This window comes from Dipodomys merriami, unplaced genomic scaffold, assembly GCF_024711535.1.
Source record: "Dipodomys merriami isolate MVZ:Mamm:240054 unplaced genomic scaffold, mDipMer1.0.p SCAF_38, whole genome shotgun sequence".
In the NCBI taxonomy this organism is placed as follows: Eukaryota; Metazoa; Chordata; class Mammalia; order Rodentia; family Heteromyidae; genus Dipodomys; species Dipodomys merriami.
In genome coordinates this window covers 5,874,659-5,900,844 of record NW_027205381.1, presented here as the reverse complement: position 1 = coordinate 5,900,844, position 26,186 = coordinate 5,874,659, and the positions used below count along the sequence as shown (strand labels likewise).

The window sequence follows — 26,186 nt, the reverse complement described above, 5'->3', positions numbered from 1 at the left end:
AGGCTGAGCTTTTAGGACTATGGTTTGAAACCAGCCCAGACAGGAAAACCCATCAGACCCTTATCTCCAATTAGTCACCAACAAGCTGGAAGTGGAGCTGTGGTTCAAGTGGTAGAGTGCCAGCTTTGAATGAAAAACAGCAACAAGAACAACTAAGGGACAGTGCTCAGGTCCTAAGTTCAAGCCCAGTATTGGCATAGAAAAAAAAGTAGACAAAGACAAGGAGACAGTTGATAGAAAAGAGATTCAAGTGGCTTGACTTGTATAGGGAAAAAAGAAAGAAAATTACAATGAAATGTCAGTTCTTCCTTGCTGGTTTGGTAAATTTCAACAGGCTGGTCACTTGCGGTGTGGATGAGGAGGGAAGCATTCTGAGAGGGTAACATGCAATTTATTTGGCCTTTTTACTTTTCCTTTCCTCTACTGAAAATTCCTGTCTAACTTAGTCCTCCTCCAGTATCAAGACCAGCAGTAAGGGGATAGAAGGCAGGTAAAGTTCTGGGCATTTAACTTGCTACCCATTAGATACAAGTTTTCAAAAGCATTGTCATGCACCAGGCTAGACCATAAGGCTAGGATGTCCACACACAAGCAGCCTCTTATGATTGAACTGAACTGAAATTCATGGGGGCTGGCAACACAGATGACAAACAAAGAAAAGGATGCATTGTTACCTAAGAAAAACCTGAATAACAACCTTCTAGCTTCACTTGCTCTCATTTAACTTAAGAACCACTCATTTTAAATCAGGTACCAGTGGCTCACTCCTGTAATCCTACCTACACAGGAGGCTAAGATCTGAGAAACCCAGCTTGAAGCTAGCTAGGGCAAAAATGTCTGAGAGAATCCATCCCCAGTTAAACTAGCAAAATACCAGACTGGAGGCATGGCTTAAATGGTAGAGCACAAGGTGTGGGCAATCAAGCTGAGCCAGCACTGGAGACTCAGTTTAAGCCATGGGACCACAAACACACACAGAAAAAAAAATCACTTATGTTGGAGGTCACATAGCTGATCAATACATTATTTTCTTACACAAGCTTATAAGAAATAATACCTCTAAGATGAGGGCTATGATAATAGTCACTTAGATTCCTTTGTAAAAACTTGAAGCTTTTTTTTTTTTTTTTTTTTGCTAGGAACACCAGGTCTTCATTCTAGCCTGCAGATATCTGATGGCTGATTAAACCAGGATAGAAATGCTTGGCATCTCTGACTTCATTCTGCGTCTGTCCCTACTGCTGTCTGAACCACTGGGGCTCAATTCTATTCAGCTCTGCAGGTAGACATGTTCATCATTTTTAAAATGTTTGTCCAAGACACAGGGTGAATTTGGCCTGTTTGTCTGAGCTGGCATATGTTTCTTCTATGTCACCATGTTCTTTCTCAGAAACCTAGCGCCTACAGTCCCTCTACTTCCGTGGTTCCTTTGGGACCAAACCATTATGCATTCCTGCAACACAGTGAGTAGTAACCCCACGGTTCCTGAGTAAAGATGATTGCCCTTTCCTCCACCAAGTGCAAGGCCAGGAGGCCAACATGCAATAAAGAATATCTTTTGAAATCTTGCCCATGCTAATGAAGAGTAACCACATCAGCCCACCAACAGATCTAAAGAAGTCTTCCATTTCCTTTGTGTAGTGAGTAGCCAGACCGCCTTTCATCAATCTGTTTACAAGCTGAAGTCCAAAGAAAGGAATCTTATGTCTCCAAATTAGCCCCATCTCTTATTTCATACAATCTCACTGTTACCATGAGGACCTTAACATAGTTTTTGATGCTATCAAGGATTGTTCGATTTCACCTTAAGTCTGACCTGACTGTACTTCCCTCTTCTTTCCTTAAGAAGTAACAGGGTGTGTGCAGTCAGCCGGTCACTCACCTCGCTCCCAGGAAGGTCTCTGAGAGAGGGTGCTGGGCTCAGGCGGGCCTGACGCTGGCCTCTGCTCCTATCCTCTTCCCTTGGGTCCTCCTGGTTTAGTGTCTGCAGAGAAAGCAGGAGGCTTGCTCGGGACTTGGGAGTCCTGGGCCTTTCTGAGGCCTGGGAACAGTTGTGGACTTCGCTATAGCTTCCAAGAGAAACCATGGAGACGGCGGCGCTGGTTCTGCCCTGGTAGCCAAAGTCTGTCTGCTGTGCGCAGACCCTGGGGTTCCTCGGCTTGGGGCTCAGGGGCCTGCAGGGCATGACTTGGTTTTCATAGGCCAAACAACAGGCCGAGCCACAGGGGATGGTGCAGCTGATGCCAGGCTGCTGGGCCCCAGGGCTGGACATCAGCCAGCACTGTTCAGGGAAGGTCCTGGAAGGGAGGTACCTGCCGCCCCCCTGGCGGGACATGCATTTGATGGCTGGCTCACTTTTCCTCCTGTGTTCTGGAAAGCCCAACTTGCTGGGTGCCAAAGACGCACGGGAGCGTGGGGGCGTCCAGCGGTCTGTGCAGTCGCAGCTCTCGGGGTCCTGGGCCCACTCCTCGGAGCCGCTGCTGGCCACTGGGGAGGGAGACCCGAGCGCACGGGAGACCTCAGGTCCTGGGAAGGGATGCGCGGCCTCAGAGAGGCCTTGGGGGCCATCGGCATCCCTGCTTTTCAGGAGTGCGCGCCAGGGGCTCAGACGCTGCCCGCTCTTCTCCATCTCGCCTTTGGGCGAACCGGGAGAAAGTTCTTCCAGCTTTTCTTTTTCTAGAACTTTTGGCTCAAAAAAATTGGAAAAAGTCTTCTGAGCTAAGGCCAACCTGGCCCGGAACCTGTTTTCTGTTGTTTTGAGTCTTTTTGCATTGCAATTTTCGGAGGACAGTCGTTTGCTTCCAGGGTCCCCTGCAGTCCCCCCATGCTCTGGGTCCAGCAGCCCCGGGGCCCCGCCAGGGGTGGCCACGGGGCTCGGTGCTGGGGAGCTTGGGCCCTCGGTGGTCCAGTCCTGCGGTGGACCTGCTCCTGGGCTCGAGGCCAGCGGCCTGCCCTTCCTGAGGGAAGTCACCTTGAGGAACGTGAGGCGCTTCCTCGGCTCCAGCCCCGTCTTGGGGCGCCGGCGGGGCGGGGCGGGCAGCGGGTGCGTGTGCCTGCCAGCCAGGGCCAGGGCGCAGGGGTCCTGCACTGCCCCTGCAGAGGCGCAGCCCTCGGGGCGCCCTTCGGTCCCTGCTCCCGGGTCCTCCGGGGTTGTCAGGCTGCGCTCCAGTCCTGTGCTCTCCGGGCTTGGCGGCCCCAGGCTCTCTAAGGTGAGGAAAGCCTCGGGCCGCGTCCTCCTGCCTTCATCCTCTGTGCTTAGCATCTCCTCCAACTCCACTCCGGGGACCTGAGCCCCGCCAGCCTCCCTCAGCTCACACCTGGGGCCACCGGGAAGCGCACAGGATGTTGCATCGTTGCTCCGGGGAGGCCCGGGGCTTCCCTCCGCCAGGCCGGTGAGCTGTGGCTCTGGAGGAGGGCAGACTGTCCCTGGGGCCTGCAGACCCTCCTGTTCCACGAGGAGCACACAGCTGCTCCTAGAGGCCGAGCTTGCCCTGGGTGTCGGCTGCAGGCTCGGGGAGGAAGGCTGGGAGACATCCCCTGGACCCTGGTCCTCTGCCTCAGGCCCAGGGCCAAGGTGAGCCACGGCGGCTGCTGGGCGTCTGGAAAGCCCCTGCCAGGCACGTTCGCTACACGTGAGGTCTAGAACCATCCCCGCCTCTGCTTCCTTCTCTCTTGATTTCAGGGTGGTCTCTGGGGCGTCTGAGGTCTCCCTCCCTACCCAACCACCCACCATGCCTCTGTCCCACACCTGGGCTCCACTAGGGATGTAGAGATGCCGGGAGTTGGCGCTAGGAAGTCGTTTTCTATCCTCCCTGAGAACACACCTGGATGTGGGATGGCTGGTCTGGTTTTCTGCTTGGACAAAAATGTCTTGCAGGTGCTTTTCTTTATCACCCGCATCAGCAGGGCCTGGTGCCAGGCCAGTGCCTTGAGGTTCCTCAGGTCTGCTTTCTGAGCTGTGTCCCAGCTTGTGCTCAGCAGGCCCCGGCACTTCCTCCCAGCCTGCACGCTGCACCAATTCTGAAGTAAGGCCTGAAGTGGCTGGGCATGACGTATAGCCCTGCTCCAACTGGTTTTCCTGTGGGAGAGCCACAGAAGGTGTGTCCTGAAAGTCCTTTTCCAAGCTGCATTCACTGGGCTGGTACTGACCTTGCAAATTGGGAACCCCTCTGTGGGAATCCAGAAGTGCACCAGGCTGTTGGGTAGGCACTGGGAAAAGGGTGGTTTGTGTTCTTGGGCTGTTTCCTGTTGCTGTCTTTTCTTTCCGTTGGACCCCAGGCTTCCTTAAGTTCACCCCTACCTGATCTTCAAGGTAAACAAAAGGAAACTCTGTAATGGAATGGGCTCTGGCCAGTGCCCTAATCTTCCCACAGTGAGGCCTTGGGGGTGCCCTGCCACTGTCAACAGTATTCTCTGGGGTGCAGTGGTGACACTTGACTTTTGAGAGGCATGGTGTGCCTGACAGAGGGCAACAGTGTTCATCTAAGCAGGGCTGGGTCCAGCACAGGTCTGTGTCCCCTGTAGGGGGCAGAGTACCTCCCTTCTCTGTTGGTGCCTGCAGAGGGGATGTGGTATCCAGTGGGCCTGTGTGTACTACTCCTGTCCTGTTGCAAATGTGTGGCCAGCTCCAGCCTGGTTCGGGGCACTGGAGAAGGCAAGGCCAGACCCCAGGGATGCCCAGACAGCTCTCAGACCTGGATTTCTGGAGAGTCACAGCACGAAGTTCTCTGAAGTCCTGATCCGTCACCCTCTGTGCCCACTGGGGACTGCGGGTGCCTGTGACATCCTGAGAGGCGCATGCTGGTAGCAGAGGCAGCTTATCCAGGCTGGTCACACAGTCCCAGAGGGACTCTTCCCCTCTGCTAGTGATGTCAGCCAAGGAGAGCGACTCATTTTTGCCCAATTTTTCCTTTAAGTCAGAGGACAAGTCTAGTTCTTTCGCATCAAGCCCAAGGACACTGGTCAAAGGCTGATCCTGAGGTGGTCTAGTTGTTGAGGCATCTGGACACTTCCAGCTTGCTTCTGTGTCTATGGAAGGATCAGTTGGAGAGAGGCAGGCACTGCCGGTGAGGGACTCTGTGTCAGAGGCACTCTCGAAGGAGTCAGTTTTTGTGTCTGATCGAGTTTCACTCTGATGGGACAATGTCTCAAAATCATCACCATCTGTTTCCTGGCTCCAGTTCTGCTCTTCTGCTTCTGTAGGGAGTCGGGGGAGCTGGTTATCTTCAGTCTCACCTTCACCTGACAGGTGTGCACGTGCCTCTGGGGTCTGGAAGGGCAGGAAGAGAAGAGTCAGAAACAAGACCCAAGAACATCTACAAACATGTTTATGCCATGCCTGCCTCATTGGAATTGCTGAGCAGCACTTCATCAGTTCCCTGTATGGCCCCAGGAGGGGAAGTTAAGTATGAGGAGCTACCTTTATTAACAGAAAATAAGTGACAAGACCAAATGAAAATAGTGGAAGAAAATGTAGCTACCACACAGTTTAAAAAAACAAAACAGGGCTGGGAAGGTGGCTCAGTGGTAGAGCACATGCCTTGCATGCCAGAGGCCCTGGGTTCAATTCCTCAGCACCACATAAACAAAAAGAAAAAAAAAACATTAGAAGTGGCACTGTGGCTCAAGCGGTAGAGTGCTCGCCCTCAGCTGAAGAGCTGAGGGACAGTGCCCAAGCCCAGAGTTCAAGCCCCACTACGGACAAAAAAAAAAAAAAAAAAACAACCATTAAAAGTCAGAATAATCTGGGTGCTGGTGGCTCACGCCTGTAATCCTAGCTGCTCAGGAGGCTGAGACCTAAAGATCATGGCTCAAAGCTAGCCTGGGCAGATAAATTCAAGACTCTTATCTCAAATTAACCAGCAAAAATCTGGAAGTGAAGGTGTAGCTCATGTGGTAGCGTACCAGTCTTGAGTGACAAAACTATGGGGAAGATGAGGCCCTGCGTTCAAGTCCCAGTACCAGCATGTGCACACACACACATATTCATGAGAAAATCAATAGAATTTCAAAAACACAAAAGAAAATAGGCCATGCAAGTATGTGCAATTTAAGTAGTATAAATATACTGCCGAGTCATGAGAAGTGTTGTCTGCTTCATGTTTTCAGCAAGAGGGAACAGATTCATATATGTTGTGATCTGTGTTCTGTGTGTTCTTAGGCAAACAGCTGGTTAATAGGGAATGATCTTTCACTTAAAACTATTTTCTGAGTTTGAGTCCCTGAAGAAAAAACCAGAAAGCAAAAAAGAAGCCTTGAAATTGCAAACACATTTTGGGCGGTTATAAATGCCAAAGATAGTTTCGAGAGTGCAGAACTTTGCAAAATTTTCTTCCTTGGGTGTACATTTCTTGATCAGCTGAATGAGCTATGAAGTATATAGATGAGAGTTTTACAAATGTACACACCTGTGTACCTACCACCAGGAGAGACATCTGTTTTCATTCCCTCCAAAGTCCCCAACCTTCCCCTGGCCAGTGACCCGCTTTTGTCACCATCTGGATTTGCACACACACAGATCCTGTAGTGTGTTCTTTGGGGCCTGGCTTCTTCCCTTGGGCCTGGTAGCTGTAGCACATCTCAGCACACACAGTGACCTCATCTGTGAGGCAACACTGCATGTGAGATTCAGTTATCAAATCCCAACTCCCCCAGGCCAGGAGTGAGGCAAGCACTCACCCACTTCTAGCCAGGACTCCTCATAAATCTTGTACCTTCCCAAGTATTATTTTCCTGAGACTATGGCAAGATTTACCAAAGGAAAACTATTCTCTTGTGTTTGCCTGTGCTGGGGGTGGGGTGGGAGGGTGGGATAGTTGGGTGGGGATGGGGATGGGGGTGAGGGTGGGGAGAGAGTTGAATTCAGGGCCTGAATGCTGTCCTTTATCTTTTTTTTGCCCAAGGCTAGCACTCTAATAGTTGAGTCACAGCTTTACTTCTGGCCCTTCTGCTGATTAACTGGAGGTATGAGTCTCATGTACTTGCCTATGCTGGCTAGGTTCAAAACTTAATCCTCAGATCTCAGCCTCCTGAATAGCTAGGATTATAGATATCTAGCTTGAACTACTTTTAAGCTTCCTTAACTAAGAGACAAAAAAAACACCAAAGTACGTGATACGTGTTAGTCCTAAATAAAGAGGCAGGGTGGAATCAGTAATATCAGAATAAGGGAAGCTTTGGGCTGGGAAGGTGGCTCAGTGGTAGAGCGCTTGCCTTGCATACCTGAGGCCCTGGGTTCGATTCCTCAGCACCACATAAGCAAAAAGAAAAAAGCCGGAAGTGGCGTGGTGGCTCAAGTGGTAGAGTGCTAGCCTTGAGCTGAAGAGCTGAGGGACAGTGCCCAGGCCCAGAGTTCAGGCCCCATGACCAGACCAAAAAAATAAATAAATAAAAAGAATAAGGGAAGCTTCATGTGATTGCAAAGAAGGAAGGATTTGAGAATAGGAAAGAAAACACTAAAAATTAGACACTTGAGAAGGGGAGGTGTAGGTTGTTCTGTAGTGTTTCAGGAGGTGAAGGAAGGTGCAGAGGCAGGCAGTGCCAGGAGTCCATCGCAGGGAGTGTCAGCACCTGGCAGCTCAGCAGGACTAGCAGCCTGCTGCCTACATACCTTCTGGGTCATGTAGGAGTGTGGACGTGTGAAATGTGATGTGAACACGCCCTGACACGTACACAAAACGGTGGCAACAGCCATGAGAGCACTGGGAAAGCTACAGAGTGCTCCTGCTGAATGGCTAGTGGCTTCCATGGTTCCACCCTGTACCTCCACATCCTGGGAATTCAGCAGAGCTGACCTAAGAGGGGATGTCGGAGCAATCCTTTCAACACTGCAGTGGGTGGGCATCTCCTGGTTCATTCCCAATTCACGTTGGCATTGTTAAGCTCTAGTCCTGGACATTTCCGAAGTCTCAAGTTCCAAGTGACTAATGGCAAGGTCTCTGGTGATCACAAAGTCAGATGGTATTTTCTCACCTAGCTCCCTTTCAGCACTGTACCTCACAACACCGTGGGTGAGGGAGGCTGCGGCTGTGGAGATGGCTCTGGGGCTACTGCTGTGTGGCTCAGGAGGATCCAGCCTTAGCTTACATTCCAGGCATTTAGCAAGAGGCCTGGCTCGTACTCAATGAAAATAAAAGCCTCCAGGGGAAAAAAAAGCTAAAATAACTTTCCAGATTAAGCAGCTGGTATGGTCTAGCCAAGACCATTGGAACACTACATGTAGGATTCATTGATGTATGCAGATACTGAAATGCAAAGGGGTGCTTTAAAAAGAACTTGGTTGAATATTAGAGTTTAGTACTATGAACAGTGAATATAGTAACTCCTTATCTGAGGGGTCTACCAGCCTTGGACTGAATTTGTGGTGTGTGTGTGTGTGTGTGTGTGTGTGTGTGTGTGTGTGTGTGTGTGTGTGTGCGCGCGCGTGTGTGTGTGTGTGTGTACCAGTACTGGGGCTTGAACTCAGGACCAAGGTGCTGTCCCTTAGCTTTTCTGCACAAGGCTGGCACTCTACTCCTTGAGCCACACTTCTACTTTCAGACTGGAGATGAGGGGTTTTGGTGGTTAGTTGGACATTAGAGTATCACAAACTTTCCTTCTTGGGGTGGCTTCAAACAGACCCTTCTGAGTAGCTAGGATTACAGGTATGAGCCACTGGCATCCACTTGGATTTTTAAAATATTTACATCTGTATTGAACATGTACAACCCTTTTGGTTCTTCCCTAAACAATGTGGGAGGGCTATTGTGTCTATAGGATTTTCTGGAATGATGTTACATCACTTGAGGATATGTGCACATTCTGTAGGAATACTCAAGTGACTTGAGCTTCCAGGGACTTGAGGTCTGTGGAATCCCAGAACCCATCCCCTGTACAGACTAAGTAAGGTACCACATTCCTTTCATCCTGATTCAACTCAGGACTCAGAATTGTCAGCACAAACCCATGTAACTCCTGGTTTATCTTCAGGGCTGGCCTAGGGCTCATATCTACAGGCAAGAATATTCTTTATGTTGAGGCTCTGAGTTTTTACAGAGGTGAAAAGAGGATCCGATTGAAATGCTCATAAGTAGGCAAATTCTCTTTATTTCATCTCAGTCAGTATACTTCCTAAATTGTCTTATTTGGTCAGTATCTGAGGCTTCAAACAAGAGGACAGGTGTTTGGAATTTCTCCTGAAAGAAACACAGGACTAGAGTTTCCACAAGGAGGGGTAAACTGATGGCAAACCTGGCTTGGCAGAGTTGAGAATGGGGCTGACAACTAAGTGCCACCTCCTGCTCCTGGCCTGTGCTGCTCCTGCCCCAGCTCTGGCAACCCCCCCCCCCCCCCCGCCCACAGACACTGAACTCCACCTTATATTCACAGTTAGTCTCCACCATCCTTCTTTTTAAAAAGCATTCATTTCTGAGAACACATTGTCTTTCCAAACACTTTAGTTGCATGACTGTTTTAATATGTGATGTTTTTATAATCTTGGTATTTCTAATTTTTTCCCAATTCTCATTGTGATTTTCCTCTTGGGCCTATGCATGTCCGATATCTATTAAATTACATCATGGGAGTGTGATCTATGGGATAGAAAGTTTCTGAAATTAGTTGAAAGTGTCTCTACAGCATAGTACATTTAAAAAATAGCTCATATATGTCTGAACTGTGTCATTGAATCAGTGATTATTAGATTAATTTGTTACTAAGAATGTGGAGGTCATCCACTATACTATAGCATGGGGTTTGTCGATTTCTTCCTTTCATTCTGTCATCACTGATATGCATATTTCAGTGTCACATTCATGTGTAAACATGCTCATGATGGCTGTATCTTCCTGGTAAGTAGCACCTTCAGTACTGTGGAATAATTAAGTGAACTTCCTTATCCATAAAAAGGCTTTTACTTCAAGGGCCAGCATCTCTGACACTGATAAACACACATCCATTTTTTTGTTGGTTAGAATTTGCCTACCATATATTTCTCTATTATTATCAATCTATTTTCTTTAGGTATATTTTTCATAATCAACATAGAACTGGGTTTTCAAGAGTCATTTTTTCAATCACCTTTAGATGTAGAACTTAGCTCATGGACATTTCTTATGATCACTGACATAGCTGGTTTTCATTTACTTCTGTACTTTGCTCTTTCTGAACTACTTTTTATGTCTTGGGAATTTTGTAAGAGAGAGATTTAAACTATTGTTTAAAAGGTTATGTTTATAGGAATGTTGTTCTTTACCTCTGTTTTTTTTTCCAGGTGTTTTGTTGCAGGGATGTTTTAGAACCATACTGGTCCCCATGGATTAGATCTGTAGAATCAATAACCTTCAGATCATCAAGCCTTACATTACCTCCCTCCTTTACCTCTTTCTCTCTTCCTGAATGACTTACAAGTCCACATATATGGCATAAAACAAACTATATGGATTGTAAGTGTACAGTTGAAGGTTATACATACATATCCATGAAACTATGACCGCAATCTTATAATAAAAAATGAATATTTCTCTTATTTCTGTAAAAGTTAGTTCATATTCTTTTTTTGTCCCCTTTGCTCTTTTGTGAATGTGCCTCCATTTCAGGTAATTTTACCTGTTCTTTGCCATCACAGATTAATTCCTATCTTGAAAATTTTTATGCAAATGGAGTCTTTTGTCTTTACAAATAGTTCCTTCCAAATTGGCTTGTTGGTTAATTTTTTATCCATGTTTTTTTTGAAGAGCAAAAGGTTTTTATTTAATAAAGCCCAAATCATTGATTTTTTTATAGGTCAGTTTTTGGTGTTATTAGATTTAAAAAGCTACTAAGATTTTCCTACCATTTGTTCTAAACTATGATAGGCAAAACAATGCCTCTCCTTCCAGAAGATACCTGTATCCTACTTTCTGGAACATGTGAATTTCACCTTTCAGGGCAAAGGGAGTTTAGCAGATATGAGTAGGTTAAGGACCACAAGGAGACCATCCAGGATTATCTGTGGGTCTTCATAAGGGAAAAGCAGGCCAGAGAATCAGAGTAGGATCTTGGCAATTAGCCCAGAACATGGGTGTTTGGAGAAAAAGCATGCACCACAAAATTCTGGAAATTTCCAGAAGCTGTAAAAAGCAAGTAAACACTTTCCCCTAGAGCCTCCAGTAGATGACAGTTCTGCAGTTGCCTTGATTTTAGAACAGTGAGACCCATGCTGAGCTTTCTGACCTCCACAACTATAAAATAATAAACAGGGTTTTTTATAAACCATCAAGGTAGTGGAAACTTGGTATACATAGCAATAGCAGCCATAGAAAATTGAGACATAGACTAATCATTCTTTATGTCTGTTTTTCCTTTGAGACAGGTTGCTTTGTAGCATTCTCTGCCTGGGCTTCTAGAGTGCTGGGATTAGAAGCTTGCATCACCACACACAGCCTGTCTGTGGCTTCTGACAATTAACTATAATATTCCTTTCCCTAAACTCTACCCTTTGATTTCAGCATACTTTGTTTCTCTTGATTCTGTTATTTCTTTGACTGCAGTTTCTAGGTGTCTAGGCTTGATCCTTCTGAAACACTTGTTCCACAGCCTGATATATGGTTTGGGTGTGGCTTGTCCCTGAAAGGCTCAAGTGCTGGGCACTTGGTCTCTAGTGTGGTGATGCAGAGGTGGTATAACATGTGGCACTGCTCCGTTAAGAGCTGGAGCCCAGGAGAAGGTGCTTAGGTCACAGGTTAGCTCAGCCTCTCCAGACAGGATTAGGTCTCACAAGTATGTCTTGTGGTAAAGCAAGTTCAGTCTTTGTGGCTTGGTTTCTCTTGCTTCCTCTCTTGCCAGGTGGCTCTTTCACTGGCACTCCCTCCACATGATGACATCCCACATTCTGTGACACAGACAAAAGATCCTTCTCAAGGGCCCCCTGACTGTGCACTGTCAGCATCTACAGTATATGCTCAATACGCCTCTAAACTACCAGGCCAGGGGATTCTGTTATAGAGATAAGACAGCCCCTTCTTTTCTCAGCCTGCTCACCTTTCTACCCTCTCTAGGGCCTCAGCTTTAGATGGTAATGCCCACCATCTAAATGTCAGCTGTCTCCACTGCTCCACATGAATATTCAAAATAATTAGTCTTGCTCTTTTCTACAGCCCTTCCTGATCCTTGTCCTGCAATTACCTTTGGTGGAGGCTAATATCTAGATGCCTAAGATAGAAATACAGCAATCCTCTTCTATCTTTCCTTTTCCATGCCTAATAGGTATCTATGGATTCTCACCTAAGTCCAAGTTACAGGACTAGGATTTTTAGCTGTTTTTGTAGTATTTCTTCAGTACTTCTGGACAGATAGCAAATACTCCTGGCTAGCTGCGTATTCATCAATTCTAACTCCGGCAGCATTGTTTTCAGCTCTCCCAGTCTAGTCTCAGCACTCTGCCTTTGCTATCTCTAGCCTGTGTCCTGACTTGCCTCCACTAAGCCTTGCCTACTCTGGTGCCTGTAAGTTCCTACAACAAAATGCTGATGGAAAAATCACCCCATTGAAGGTATCCAGAGCTCACAGACTAAAAGGCTCAATATACTGACTATGCCATTTCTTCCCCAATTGATTTATTAATTTAATGCAATTCTTATAAAAATGCCAGCAACATATTCTCTAGGCATAGAAAACATGGTGTAAGATTTATGCAGAATGGATGTAGAATTGTTGTTAAAAGATCCTAATAGTGAGTAAAGAAGCAATCATTGTCTGTATTAAGACTTACTCTATTGATCAGTTGGGGCTTTTCTGGCATGATGGACACTTAGGTAATGGAATAGAAGAGATATACCAAAAATAGATCAATACAAATATGCCAACTTAAGAATGGTTCTTGATGTGTGAAAGCAATGCAAGGCGGGAAGAACATCTTTTCACCAAGAGATGGTAGAGGAACTGGGTATCTATGGGGAAAACTAAGTTTTAACTTCACCTTGCACCTATGCAAAAATTACAGTGGATCATGGGCATAAATATAACATATAAAACCTATAGAAAGTAACAGGAAAAAAGTCTTTGTGACTTAATATTAAGCAAGTAGTTTTGAGAAATGGTTCTAAGAGCACTGTCCATATGAAAAAATGTTGGTAAAGTGAACTGAACCTAAATTGAAAACTTTTGCTCTGAGGAAGTCCCTGCCAAGAGGATGGAAAGGCAAAGAAGAGGCTGGGAGAAACTCTTTGCAACTCACTGTAATGATAAAGGATGAGTACTTAGAATATGTAAATGACATTAAAAACTCAATACCAAAAATAAATAATTCAAAATGAAAATAGATGGAAGACGTGAACTGAGATTTCACTATGGATGACACTCAGATGAGAAGTAACCCAGCCATGAGTACAACATTACAACCTCAATTTACAACACATCTATCAGAATGGCTAGAATACAGAAGCAAAGCAAAACCATACTCTGTGACAGTATCAGGGGCTGATGGAATCTGTACAGGTACCGCCCCCTCTTCCACTGCTGGAGGCCTGTGTGGGAAACAGCCATGCCAGAGAGCCACCAGCACCCGCCTGTGCTCCTGCCCTTGCCTGCAACAGCCACAGTGGGCTAACGATGAGCAGATTCCAAAGCTGCTATTCAAAAATCTAGTGCAGTTCCTGAGAATTAGCAAGCATTCAAAATGTGTCAAACTGCTTTCCTAAAGAACAAAACAAAACTATAAGTATTACATCCAGATGGTTTAAGAAGCTCTGCAAACACTTAATGAGGCCATAATTCCAGGCTCAGCAAGAACTGAAAAAGAGAATCGTTCCTCAGGTGGCATAATGTTGTGTACAAATCTCAATATGGCCGGGTGCTGGTGGCTCATGCCTGTAATCCTAACTACTCAGAGGCTGAGATCTGAAGATTGTGGTCCAAAACCAGGCCAGGCAGGAAAGTCTGTGAGACTCTTATCTCCAATAAACCACCAGAAAACTGGAAGTGGCACTGTGGCTCAAGTCGTAGAGCGCTAGCCTTGAGCTGAAGAGCTGAGGGACAGCGCCCAGCTGAGGGACAGCCCTACTACACACACACACACACACACACACACACACACACACACAAACTCAGTATGGACAAACACAGATACAAAGTTGTAAGCAGAATATCAGAATAAGTCTAACCACTTACAAAAATAGCACATCATGACCATCTGAGGAGTTATTCTTGCATAACAGATTAAATTTACCACAAGAACAGATTAAAGAAGAAAACAAGACATCTCTGTAGATTTGAAAAAAAAGTTTAAAAAGTCATTTTTCATAAGACAATACAAAGACAAATACGAAGGATGAAAAGCTTTTCAAAGAACCTTTGAGATCTGATGAATGGAGTTTTTAAAGACTACAGATGTTACCATACAATTAACCTTTCAAAGTACCCTTTCAAATTAAAAACAAGGCAGGGATGATTGCTCTGTGAATGACAATGTTGTACTAAAGAGCCTACCTGCACAAAAGACAAAATGAACAATAACAAATATGTGGACTACCAAGGGAGAAGTCCACAGATGCTCTCACAGAAAGTCCAGAGGCTCATCAGGTAAATGATTACAGGCATTGAAAAGATCGATATCAGCTGTACTTCTATAGCTGTTCCTGCTAAGAAGGCAAGACACTTTTTCACACAAACATCAGAAAATAATCTTCAGTACTCACTTTTTCAAAACATATCCAAGAACTTCATGGAAACAACTTCGAAGTATATAAAATTTCAATTTTGGTCTAACACTTTATTGGAAGACATTTTTAAAGACTACCAGTTCTACAAAAGACTGAGCAACTCCATTCCTCCCACGTCCTCTCCCTTGCAACAACAAACCACAGCCATCACAGCAGCACATGAGCACAGGAGATCCATCTACAGGATGGGAGGAAGCTGCAGCCATTAGGGACTCCATGACTTAAGGAAGATGCAAATCTCTGGTTTCCTTATTGCATCTCACTTATCAGAGCACCTCCAACTCTGAACCCACAGCCAGCTTTCAGACACACACACACACACACACACACACACACACACACACACACACGCTTGAGAAAACCTGCTCTCTTCTAATGAAGGAACCTGGTAAAGTGTCATCTTTTATTATTATGACACTGGATCTCTGCTCTGTTCTAGAATCATGCTTCTTTCCACATGGTCCCGGCGGCAGGACAAATGCCAGTCAAACTCCATGTGCTCTCAGGAAGCAGTAAATGCTTCTTTCTCCTGGGAAATGGATTTGCTCCGTTAGATAGAAGAAAACAATGCTCTGCTTTCCTGCCTGAGTTGTCAGCAGGGTGCAAATGTAGCTGAGAATCTCCCAAAATTTGGGAGCAGTAAGATTCAACAAGAGAGTGTGAGGATTTAACAACCACTATGCTAGGCAACCGTACTCCCTCAGTCTCACCTTCACCTGCCATCCATGAGATGAATGGAGCACAATGGGTACCGCCTGGGACTCTGCTTACCTTTCTTCCTCCTTTTTTCTACACTCATCATGGCCTAACTGGGTGGGAGGGGGCAGGCTGTACCTCCACCCCTTCCTGAAGCAAGAAAACAGGGTGAGTCAGCCCCCCATCACGCTCACTGCCAAGTAAGACAGCACTGTGAGTCAGTGCTCCATTTCAATTGGGGTGGTGTCCTCAAGGTCCAGTGGAAACTTGAACGTACATGCCCACCTGTCCCCCAAGAACACTTCAAATGGGAGCTGACTCCTATGAAAAGATTAAATAGGATGCAGAATCTAACTGAACAGCATCCAAAATGCTCTGGGTGTAACTGGAAGTCACTGGAACTACGAACCAAGAACATCACTCCACATGTGAACATGAGCAGTACTCATATCAAGGCCAACCAGGTGTTGGAGTTCCTAACCAAAGTTTTAAAGTTGTTATCAGAGAAATGCTTCCATAAGCACTTACAACTTTTCCTGAAACTAATACAGACAATCTCAGCAATAGAGAAAACAGAATTATTTTTCTAATGCAAAAGAACCAAATGGAAATTATGAAGCCAAACCTTGTAAAAATAGAAATAGGAATCTGCTGACTGAACTCTGAAGTGGGATGTGGAGGAAGCAGGATGGAATCAGTGGACTTGAAGACAAGGCACTAACAGAGAGAAAATAGGAAATGTAACAATATTGCAGCTTCAGGTGTCTGTGGGATCATAACAGAAGAACAAACATTTGCATCAGGAGAGTCTCACAAGGAGAAGAAAGAGAACCTAGTATTGAAAATAGTCAAAGAGAGCCTGGGAAGGTGGCTCAGTGGTAGAGCGCTTGCCTTGCATGCATGAGGCCCTGGGTTCAATTCCTCAGCACCACATAAGCAGAAAAAGCCAGTGGCACTGTGGCTCAAGTGATAGAGCACTAGCCTTGAGCTGAAGGGCTGAGGGACAGTACCCAGGCCTAGAGTTCAGGCCCCACAACCACCAAAAAAAAAAAGTCAAAGAAACAGTGGATGATTTTCTTCTTTTTATGTAATAATGTGGTGCTGGGGATTGAACTCAGTGTCTCATGCTTGCTGGGAAGTCTCTCTACCAATTGAACTATGACCTCACTGCTTCTCCTGTAGGGCCAGGATGATGGGTACATACCACCCATTTGTGTGTGTGTGTGTGTGTGTGTGTGTGTGTGTGTGTGTATACATAGATTTTTTTTTGAGTGGGTGAGATGCAGTCTCATAACATTTTACCTAGGCTAGCCTGAACCACAATCTTCCCACTCTGAGTGCCTGGGATTATAGGCATGAGCCCACCCCTAGTTTGGACATTTCTTAAATTTGGCAGAAGACATAATCCTACAGATTCAAGAAGTTGAGATAACTCCAAACAGAATAAACAGAAAGATCCCAATCCAAGACAGAGTATAACTGAATTTATAGACTAAATATATAGAAAATATTCAGAAAGCCTTCCAAGAAAAACATTTTAAATAGTAAATACAACTAGAATGACAGAAAATTCCTAATCTAAAACTATGGAGGCAAGAACAAGGTGGGTATTTTCAGTTACAGAAATAAGGAAAATTCTCTATTTAGTAAAAATTTCAGAACTGAAAGAATTGACACTATATCTGATTAAAAAAAATCTGTCAGGAGCTAATAGGAAATGAGGAAACTGGAGAAGACACACAAGTGCAGAACATGTCTTGCTGGTGATTTTAACAAGCTGGCCATGCCCAAGAGTCTCTAGACGGCTGACTCATGATTTGTGATGTGACGAGTCAGTGCTGCTGTCAGCCTTCGACCCTTCCCTGTGAACTGAAGGCTGAACCACTGAGGTGAACCAGAGGGAGTGGCCCTTCAGCAATGTCTGAGCCTTCTATGGGATAACTATTCCTGCTTTCATATCTATAAAATTGACCTCATTTTTATAATATTGATTTGATGATCCTGTTTATTTTACAGCCAATTTCCATAAACACCAGGAGACTCACATGACCTCGTATCTTTTGTATATTATATATACATATACATGCACACATATATTACTATATAGTATAGTTTATACCACTATAACTAAACTACAAAGCCTAAATACACACATACATATATATATATATATATATATATACATGCACATGTGTATATACATATCTAAATCTAGATATATCACTAAAATATATACCAACTGTAGGACATCTATTTTATCTATTTTAGGGTTTTTTTTGTTTGTTTTTGTTGGTTGTGGGGTCTGAACTCTGGGCCTGGGCACTGTCCCTCAGCTCTTCAGCTCAAGGCTAGCACACTACCACTTGAGCCACAGCACCACTTCTGTGGCTTTTTATGCTTATGTGATGCTGAGGAATCAAACCCAGGGTCTCATGCATGCAAGGCAAGCACTCTACTATTGAGCCACCTTCCCAGCCCCTATTGGTAACTTCTTATGGTTACTTCACTGATCAAATATTTGGGCTCCATGAATTTTTGGTGAAAGGTCTAATTTGTAGTTCATTGTCTGATCCTGAATCCACTGTCGCTGGTGCATACAAAGCATGCCAATCTTTATGAATGTAGACATGCATCTTAATACATAATTATTGCACGCTATTCCTTTAAATTAAATAGACTGACAAAATGCTCATTTGATTAACAAATATACCTATAAGTGCTTAGTATCCCAAAGAACAGAGCTTTGATTTCATGTCATATTTGGAATTTCTCCGAGCAGGAAAGGCAGCCACACAAAGAGCTGCACAGGATTCTAAGCCACTTCTGTGACCATTTGAAAGGAGAGCCAATCCTGCTTATCAAGATTTACTGGGAATGAGGGAAGAAGGAATTACCCAACCCTTGCCCCAGTTCTTTCTCTAATTAAAAAATACACCAAGGAGGAAATACTTTGCTTATTTGGATTACATTAAAACTTTCTTGAAAATCAGGTTTTGTAATACCAAGAGAAAAATGTTTCCATTCTTTTCAGGACACCTAGTGACTTGTACACTTAAACAGAGACAATGGGAAGAACAAGAATCCTGGCCTCCACAGCCCTGGTGTTCAATACTGCCCTGCAGCTCTCCATTCCTTAACTGGCTGGCATAACTTCTCACCCTGTATAAGGGCAGCCACAGACCTTGCTCTATCTAGTTTCCTTTCCTGTCACCTCTCCATCTCTTCCAGAGAATCTTCTGTCTCCTTCTCAGAGACCACAAGCCATTGGCTAGAAACAGTTCCACAAAAATGTCTTATGTCCAATCATTTGTGTTCAGCTGCAACTTCATTCCCCCATTTCTCTTTCCTTGTAGTATTCCAGTCCCTGTTGCCTTATTCCTGTCTATATTCCACATCATATCTTCCTACCTCCAACAATTGGCCTGTGTTTTCTGCCTTTACCATTCCACTGGCTTCTTCCTACCATCATGTAAACATAATCTTTTTTCTTCCATTAAAAATTGCCACGCCGACCCCAGTAGAGTCTGCTTAGCATGGGAAACCATCTATCAGACCATGATAGGGGCCTCGAGACCTATCTCTGAGTTTTGGGACTTCACCGAAGTCTACCTCAGAGAATGGGGCTTTACAGAAACCTATCTCCAAGTTTTGGGACTTCACCGAAGTCTACCTCGGAGAATAGGGCTTCTAAGAGGCCTACTCCTGGGAAAAGGCTGGCAAAAACCCCTGGAAAAGATGTGTTTCTGCCTATCTTTTCCTCATAAGAGTGCCTATTAATCTTTTACTGTTTCTACTGCTCATTGTACTTACTCATTGTCAACGTTCCCTTATTCAAAGCTCTTTAAGAGTGTTGACGACTCCAATATCTGATGAGTGTCTTAAAAATATGACTAACTCACCAGAGTTCAGTGCTACCCTGAAACCCCTCTTATGGAGGCTAGTAGACAAGTTATAAGTAAATATAAAAGTATTGGGGGCTTCACAAAGTCACTCCAACAGAAGGAATTGTAAGAGATTTACAAAAAGTTGTAGGCACGGCTAGAACAGAAAGAATGTATGGCAATTGCTGAGATAACTACTTAGGAGAAAGAACTTCCTCATTTACTAAGAGACTTGCTAAATCTAAGTCTCCTTGGTGCTTACTATTAAAGAAGAAACAGGAAAGATCTTAATGGGACAGTTAAGGCCTCTATAGAAAAAAGTAGTGGTTAATTGGTGACAATCATCGAAACCAATTGTATTTCTTAAAAATAGAGGTAAAGCCGGAAACAAGTGCCTATCAGGTGACCAGCTGGTGACCGCCCAAGAATGAAGCCCTGCAGCAAGATTATGTAACCTTTTGCCCTTTCTTATGGAGACTTTTTGCTATAAAAGTTTGTTATCCTCTGCATTAAATCGCACTCAGCACTCAGCACTCAGCATCCACTCCTAATGTGTGTGAGTTGTCTGTTTGCCATCTCCCCGTCCTATTCCAGGTTCCTCCCCTAGGTATCCTCCGTCGTCCCGACAGAACCCGGTCCGTGGCAAAAAATAAAGTTCTCTCCTCAACTTCCTTGACCATAGTTCCCTCTAGTTAGTGCTTTTAGGCTACACATCTCCCCCCTTGGCTGGCCCTATCTCTCCTCTGTTTTCCATCTGAGAGCTTGTTTTCCAGGCACTCTGGTCTTCCCAGACAGTGAACGTTAGCAGGTGATCACAATCATTCTCTGGTGACTCTTGGTGCCTGACCGCCTGCCTGCAGGACATCACCACTCCATGGCTCACAGGCACCTCAAGCTAGTCCACATATCTGCATGGTTTGAGTGTGTCCTCCCAAAGTTCCTGTGCTGGAAATTTAACCCCCGAATGCATGTAACAATGACATTTGGAGGTACAGACTCTGGGAAGTAAGTAATCAGCATGCAATGATCTCAGGAAGGCATTAGTGGCTTTGTAAGGAGACGTGAGCTGTCTCCCCAGCTGTCTTCACATGATGCTTTCCCCATGGTGTGACGCAGCAGGAAGACCCCCTGATGTGTACACCATGCTGTTCTTGGGCTTCTCAGCCTCTAGAACTGTGAGCCAAACCATCTTCTATTTTAAAAAATATTTAGTCTCTAGTATTTGGTTATAACAACAGAAAGTAGGCTAAGACTATAGCTAAAGCTTCATTATTCCATTGCTGTTTCTCCTTCAGTCTCTGTGAATGGTATCATTTTGTCTTTCTAAGCTAGGAACCTAGGGGTCATTTGTACCTGTGCTGACCTTTCACACTGTCCATCCTAAGTCAAATCCCACTCACTTCTCTGTCCAGCGATGCCTCTGCTTTTCAGGCCAGCATCATCTGCTTAGGTCACCAGAATAGCCTCCACAGTGGTGTCAGCCTCCTGTCCAGACACAGACTTCTACCCATTCCCATAGTGCCACTAGATCCACTTTCCACAAGGAAATCTGACCACGTCACTCCCCTGCAGAGAGCCTTCCGTGCTCGCCTCTGTCTTGACGTGCCTCTGTCTCTCTGGATCCCTGCAGTAAATTCAAACAGGAGCTGTATGTGTTATTTTTCCTGTCTGTGACCCTTTACTTTCCTAATTCTGCCAGTCATTCTAAGAATCTGTTCTTGTTGCAAGTTAACGAGACCTCCTAAGCAATGCACGGTGCTATGTGTTCACTCTTCTGAAAGCATTCACTGGATTGCTGCAACTGCCAATCAGCAAATCTGATTTTACCAACAGATGTGAAGGGCAACGGCATAGTGCTAGGCAGAACTGTGGCTCTCCGGTGTTAAGTCCACAAATGTGATGTGCTGTATGGTTAGAAAGAAAAGGAATTAAGGGTTACCAAACAGCTTGCCCCAAGACATATTGCTCTGGGTTTCTCTGTGAGCAGCAGAAGGCAGTGAGAGAAGACAAAACTCAATTTCCAACTGGGACAGGCTCTGTGAAAAAAGGATTCCGTGGCAGAAAATTACACATATGGGTGAAAAACAGCACTGTGAGATAAATGCATGTGGCTGAGAGTGGAGTAGGGACTTTCCTGGGCCCTTATTTATAATGAAACACATAGCACCCTGCATGCAGTATGAGACTGTGTTCACAGTGGCCACCACTGATCAGTCCCTGTGCTCTTCAGCTCAAGGTGAGCGCTCTACTGCTTGAGCCACAGCACCACTTCTGGTTTCCTAGTGGTGTATTGGAGATAAGAGTCCCAAAGCCCGGGCTGGCTTTGAACCGCAATCCTCAGATCTTAGCCTCCTGAGTAGCTAGGATTATAGGTGTGAGCCACCAGCGCCCGGCAAGGTGTAGCCCAGGCTGGTCTCAAACTTGTGATCCTCCTGCCTCATCCTCCTCGTTGATTACCGCCACCACAGCCGGCCAATCGGTGTATCTTAAGGCCATCTAATGAACTCAATTACACCTACAAAGTCCTTTGGTCACCAGCAGAATGTCTTATTCTAGGGTATAATATCAGTGGGCTACAATTCTGCTCTGCACAATACGCCAGCGTGCCTGTTGGAGGCCCCAGGATTAGTAATAGGCAGTTGTAACACAGACTGTTAAGAGAAGAGGAAACACGAGATGCTGAGGGCTCCATCTTCAGCCCTTTTCAGTGCTCCCACTGGTCCTGAGAAAGGTGCATTCTCAGCCTGCAGCTTCTCCTCTGTCTGTCTCTTCTATATTGTACCCAGCTTCCTGTGAATGTGTCCACGGGAGACTCTGAGAGTCTGACTCATAATTTGCAATGCAATGTCCAACCAGAATACTTAACCATTGTACCCAAGACTTCCATTCCTGTGATTAACTCAGTAGCTCCCCATGCAACCCCCCGCCCAGCCCCAATCTACCATTATGCATCCCTTGTTTTACCAAAAATTTCAATCATCACTCCCATGTGCTGAATCTCTATGCTTTCCAGTCCCTGAACTCCGTCAGTAGAGATACCAGCAGATGAAGACACAGGGCCAGATCATTCCCACCGTACTCCTCTGATCTTGGGGAAGGACATCACCACATATCTTGTTCCCCAGCCTTTGGGAGGCTCCCATGCTGGTAACAGGGCTTTATTTATTACCAGCACCCTAGGTACTGAGGATTGAATTTGGGGCCAGGGAATTCCCCTCCCTTGGCTTTTTTGCTCAAGGCTGGTGGTCTACCACTTGAGACACAGATCCATTTCTGGCTTTTTGGTGGTTAATTGGAAATAAGGGTGTCAGAGACTGTTCTGCCTGGGCTGACTTCAAACCTCAATCCTCAGATCTAAGCCTTCTAATGAGCTAGAATTACAGAAGTAATTCTAGGTTCTGTGGAACCCAGTGTGGTAGAGGTTTAAAATAGTACCGGTGTACACCTTGCATGGCACCCAGCATCCTACCCAATACCTTCCAGTCCTTCCAGGACAGAATTCAAAAGATCTGTTATAACCCAGAGAGACATCTAACTTGTGGGCAAAATAATAATAACTTTATATCTGTGACCCAGTGCAGAAATGTGGATAAAATGAAAGGGGCACTTAACAAAGCAAAGCAAACATATTTTCCCTACTTACATATAACACATTAAATATTAATCTTGGAATGCCCATGCAAAAGCAGGTATTCTGCCTGAATGTGTATATCTCTTTTGGCTATGTGCCAGGAAGTTCCTATCATTTAGTTGCTTAAACCTAAAAAGCAAAACCCGAAATGGGTCTGCTGTTTGGAATTTACAGCCTTTTTGTTCATGATTTCATTTCATCTTTCTAGTTGCTTTGGGCTTTATCACCATTCCAAATTTTAACCGACAGCAGTATGATGTTTTGGAAAAATTAAAGGTGTTTTCAGAAAATCTCCTGTGAATCGGTGGGAAGGTAAGGTCTCTGACCCTCACATTCCTTCGCTGTGGGCCAGGAGGGGAAAGCAATGCCATCTATACATTCATTAGTTAAATGAGATAGGGCTAAAGTACCAGCAAGTGACACCTTCAACATAGTCTGAATCTTTCTTTCTTTTTCTTTATTTTGTCTGCATGGGTTTGCACTCAGGGCCTTGTGCTTGCTAAGGAGGTCCTCACTGCAGAGCTATGCAACAGACTCTTCTTTCTTTTCTTTTCTTTTCTTTTCAGCTGTGGGATTTCTTTCTTTTCTCTCTTTATTCCTTCCTTCCTTCCTTCCTTCCTTCCTTCCTTCCTTCCTTCCTCTTCTCCTTTTCCTCCTCCACTTCCTCCTCCTCCTCCTCCTTCTCCTCATTCTTCTTATTGTTATGTGTATGTGTCTTTGTTGGTACTGGGGCTTGAACTCAGGGCCAGGGTGCTGTACCTTAGATTTTTCACTCAAGGTTGTCACTCTACCATTTGAGCCCACAGCTTCACTTCTGGCTTTTTGGTGGTTAATTGGAGATAAGAGTCTCATGAACTTTTCTGCCAGACTGGCTTTGACTTTAATACTCCTGATTTCAGCTTCCTGAGTAGCTAGGATTACAGGCATGAACCACCAAAATGAATAAATAATGAAACATAAAAATGTTGAAAAATGAACATGAAACCCCAGACAGATAAGGCGATGTGGCATGGTGGCAAAACTTTGGTCTACCTCTCTACCTTCTGTCCTGTGCCCTTCATGCTGTCCTGAGCTGACCATACTTGAAGCCCATCCTTCTCTGGTCAGAGGTAGTCACGTCTGGTTGGCCAGAATGTAATGACAAACACCAGGAGTCATGTGAGCTCCTGGGAACATCAGGCCCACCTTAGGCATGGAGTCGTTTGCAATCGAGAATGCCACAGTCTGCGTGATCCCCAGCAAGGCACCCCCTGTGCCTGACTTGTGCTGATGGCCCAACCCAATGCAGAGCTGGCAATTCACTGATCCAAATCCTATTTGGAGGCAAAGATGCACACATTTCCTGAGAAAACTGTTGGCTTGAAAAAACAAAAAACAAACAAGGACATGTGAGTGCTAAACAGGAAGTCCACTGCAAGAGGAGGTCTTCTCTTTCCAAAGTCCTTGGGCACTGCAACCAGCATTTCTGGAGTTCACTGTGGGCAGGGGCTTATTTTCCTTTCACTGAACTCCATGGGAACTATGATTTGGGGTTTGCTTTGTCTAGTGATCTAGGCAGACATACAACAAGAATGCATTATTTGGAGCATTTTTGCCTATATACTTAATCTTCATCACCCTGGCAGTTTCTAATCCTTCTTAGGCTAACCTTCCACTGAGCCCTCAGAACCTGTGGCATTTAAAAGCAGTTGCCACTGAGAACTTACAAGAAGCATCCAACTCTGGCCTTCAGGTGAACTGACACCGCTCTCCAAGAATCTCCCAGCCTGCAGTGTGGGTTCCAGAGGCCTCACGTAGGCCCATCTCCTCAGTGACAGTTAGCTTTGTTTGCTACTTGGAAACATGGCATGAGTACCGCTTGCGTGTGCCTCCCAAAAGTACGTGTGCTGGGAGCTTAGTTCCTGGCATGATGAGGGAGGTAGTGGACCCCTTGAGGGTGTTAGGGAGGATGGGCTTGGGGGGAGGGTCCATGGCTTGCTATAGAAGCTGCTCTCAGAAGGCACTGTGGGATCCAGGGTCTGTGGTGCCCAGCATCGTGATGCGTTCCTCCTCCCACAAGGACTCTGACTATCGCTGTCCACCATGGGCATGTAGCTGGTGAACCAGTCCTCCCCAGGGCCTGCAGTGTAATATCTGCACTGTCTGTCTTCGAAACTGTAAATAAAACAAACTTCTTTTCTTTCTTCCTTTAAAAAAATTTTATTGTAAAGGTGATGCACAGAGGGGTTGCAGTTACCTAAGTCAGGTATTGAATACATTTTCTTCTGATGCTGGCCTGACTCCTTTATAATAATGAATAACAGAGTCATGTCCTTAGTAATGGATGAGTGGTTATGAGATACCATCAGTATTGTAAAAAATAAAATAAAATTTCCAGCCCATGTAACAGAAAGAAAAAGGCTCAGCTCCAGCCTAACGCGGTTTGCTATGGGACAGTGAACCACCTTCTCTGAACCTTACCGGTGGTATCTGCATACTGGGATAACAATCATCCACTCAGTTTTTTTTTCTTTTTGCAGTACTCGAGTTTAAAGTCAGGGTCTCTTGCTTATTAGGCAGGTGCTCTACCACCTGAACCATACCCAAGCCACTTTCTAGTCTCACATCATTGTTATGAGAGTTAAGGTAGGTGTTGGGAACAGTGTGTATGAGAGAAAGCACAAGTCCTCCCCATGTGTATGGGCCCAGGTCAGTACTGTCAAGGTCCTGAGCCACTGCCCCAGAAGAATGATTTACGCGGACACTCCCAACAAACATGAGGCCTGTCCTGTCTAGAGGAAAATCCTCCTTTCCCTCGGTATGGGTGGCTTTGGGCAACATAAGCAGTTATAATAATGTGGCATTTTGAGTATTCTGGTAAAAGAAAAAGAAAAGTTAGGTCACTGATTGAAATCAATATAAGAGGTTCCACATGCTGTACAGTGCCTTAAAGACTGGCATCTACATACAAATCAAACCCTAGTAATTAAATTTGTTCTTAATAAATGGTACTGCAACTGTAGTTATCCACACATAAAATATAAAATGCACGCCAGGAGCCGGTGGTTCACACTGTAGCCTAGCTATTCAGGAGGCTAGATCAGAAGGACTGAGAGTTGAGGCCATGCTGGGCTTAAAAGTTCTTGAAATGCCATCTCTAAAATAACTACAAAAAGCCAGGCTCAAGTGATAGAATGCCAACTGAGCAAGCAAGCTGAGAAAGCAGGGTAGACCCTGAGTTAAAACCCTGGTACAGGGGAAAATGATGAAAGGAAGAAAGAAAAGGAAGGAAGAGAGGGAGGAAGCAAAACACAACAACAAAAA

The 26,186-nt window shown here is 45.1% G+C and overlaps 1 protein-coding gene across 2 annotated transcripts in view; it reads right to left on the bottom strand.

The window, feature by feature from the left end:
* The window catches only part of Arhgef4 (Rho guanine nucleotide exchange factor 4), a 108,557-nt gene extending 103,288 nt beyond the window's left edge, over positions 1 to 5,269 (bottom strand). For both annotated transcript variants that reach the window (XR_011365385.1, XM_069989465.1), the window contains exon 1: positions 1,883 to 5,269. Coding sequence is in view for 1 of the 2 variants with exons in the window: in XM_069989465.1 (XP_069845566.1) it covers positions 1,883 to 3,733 (1,851 nt within the window). In the remaining variant the exon portion in view is untranslated. The remainder of the gene's footprint in view (positions 1 to 1,882) is intronic.
* Positions 5,270 to 26,186: the final 20,917 nt, after the last annotated feature.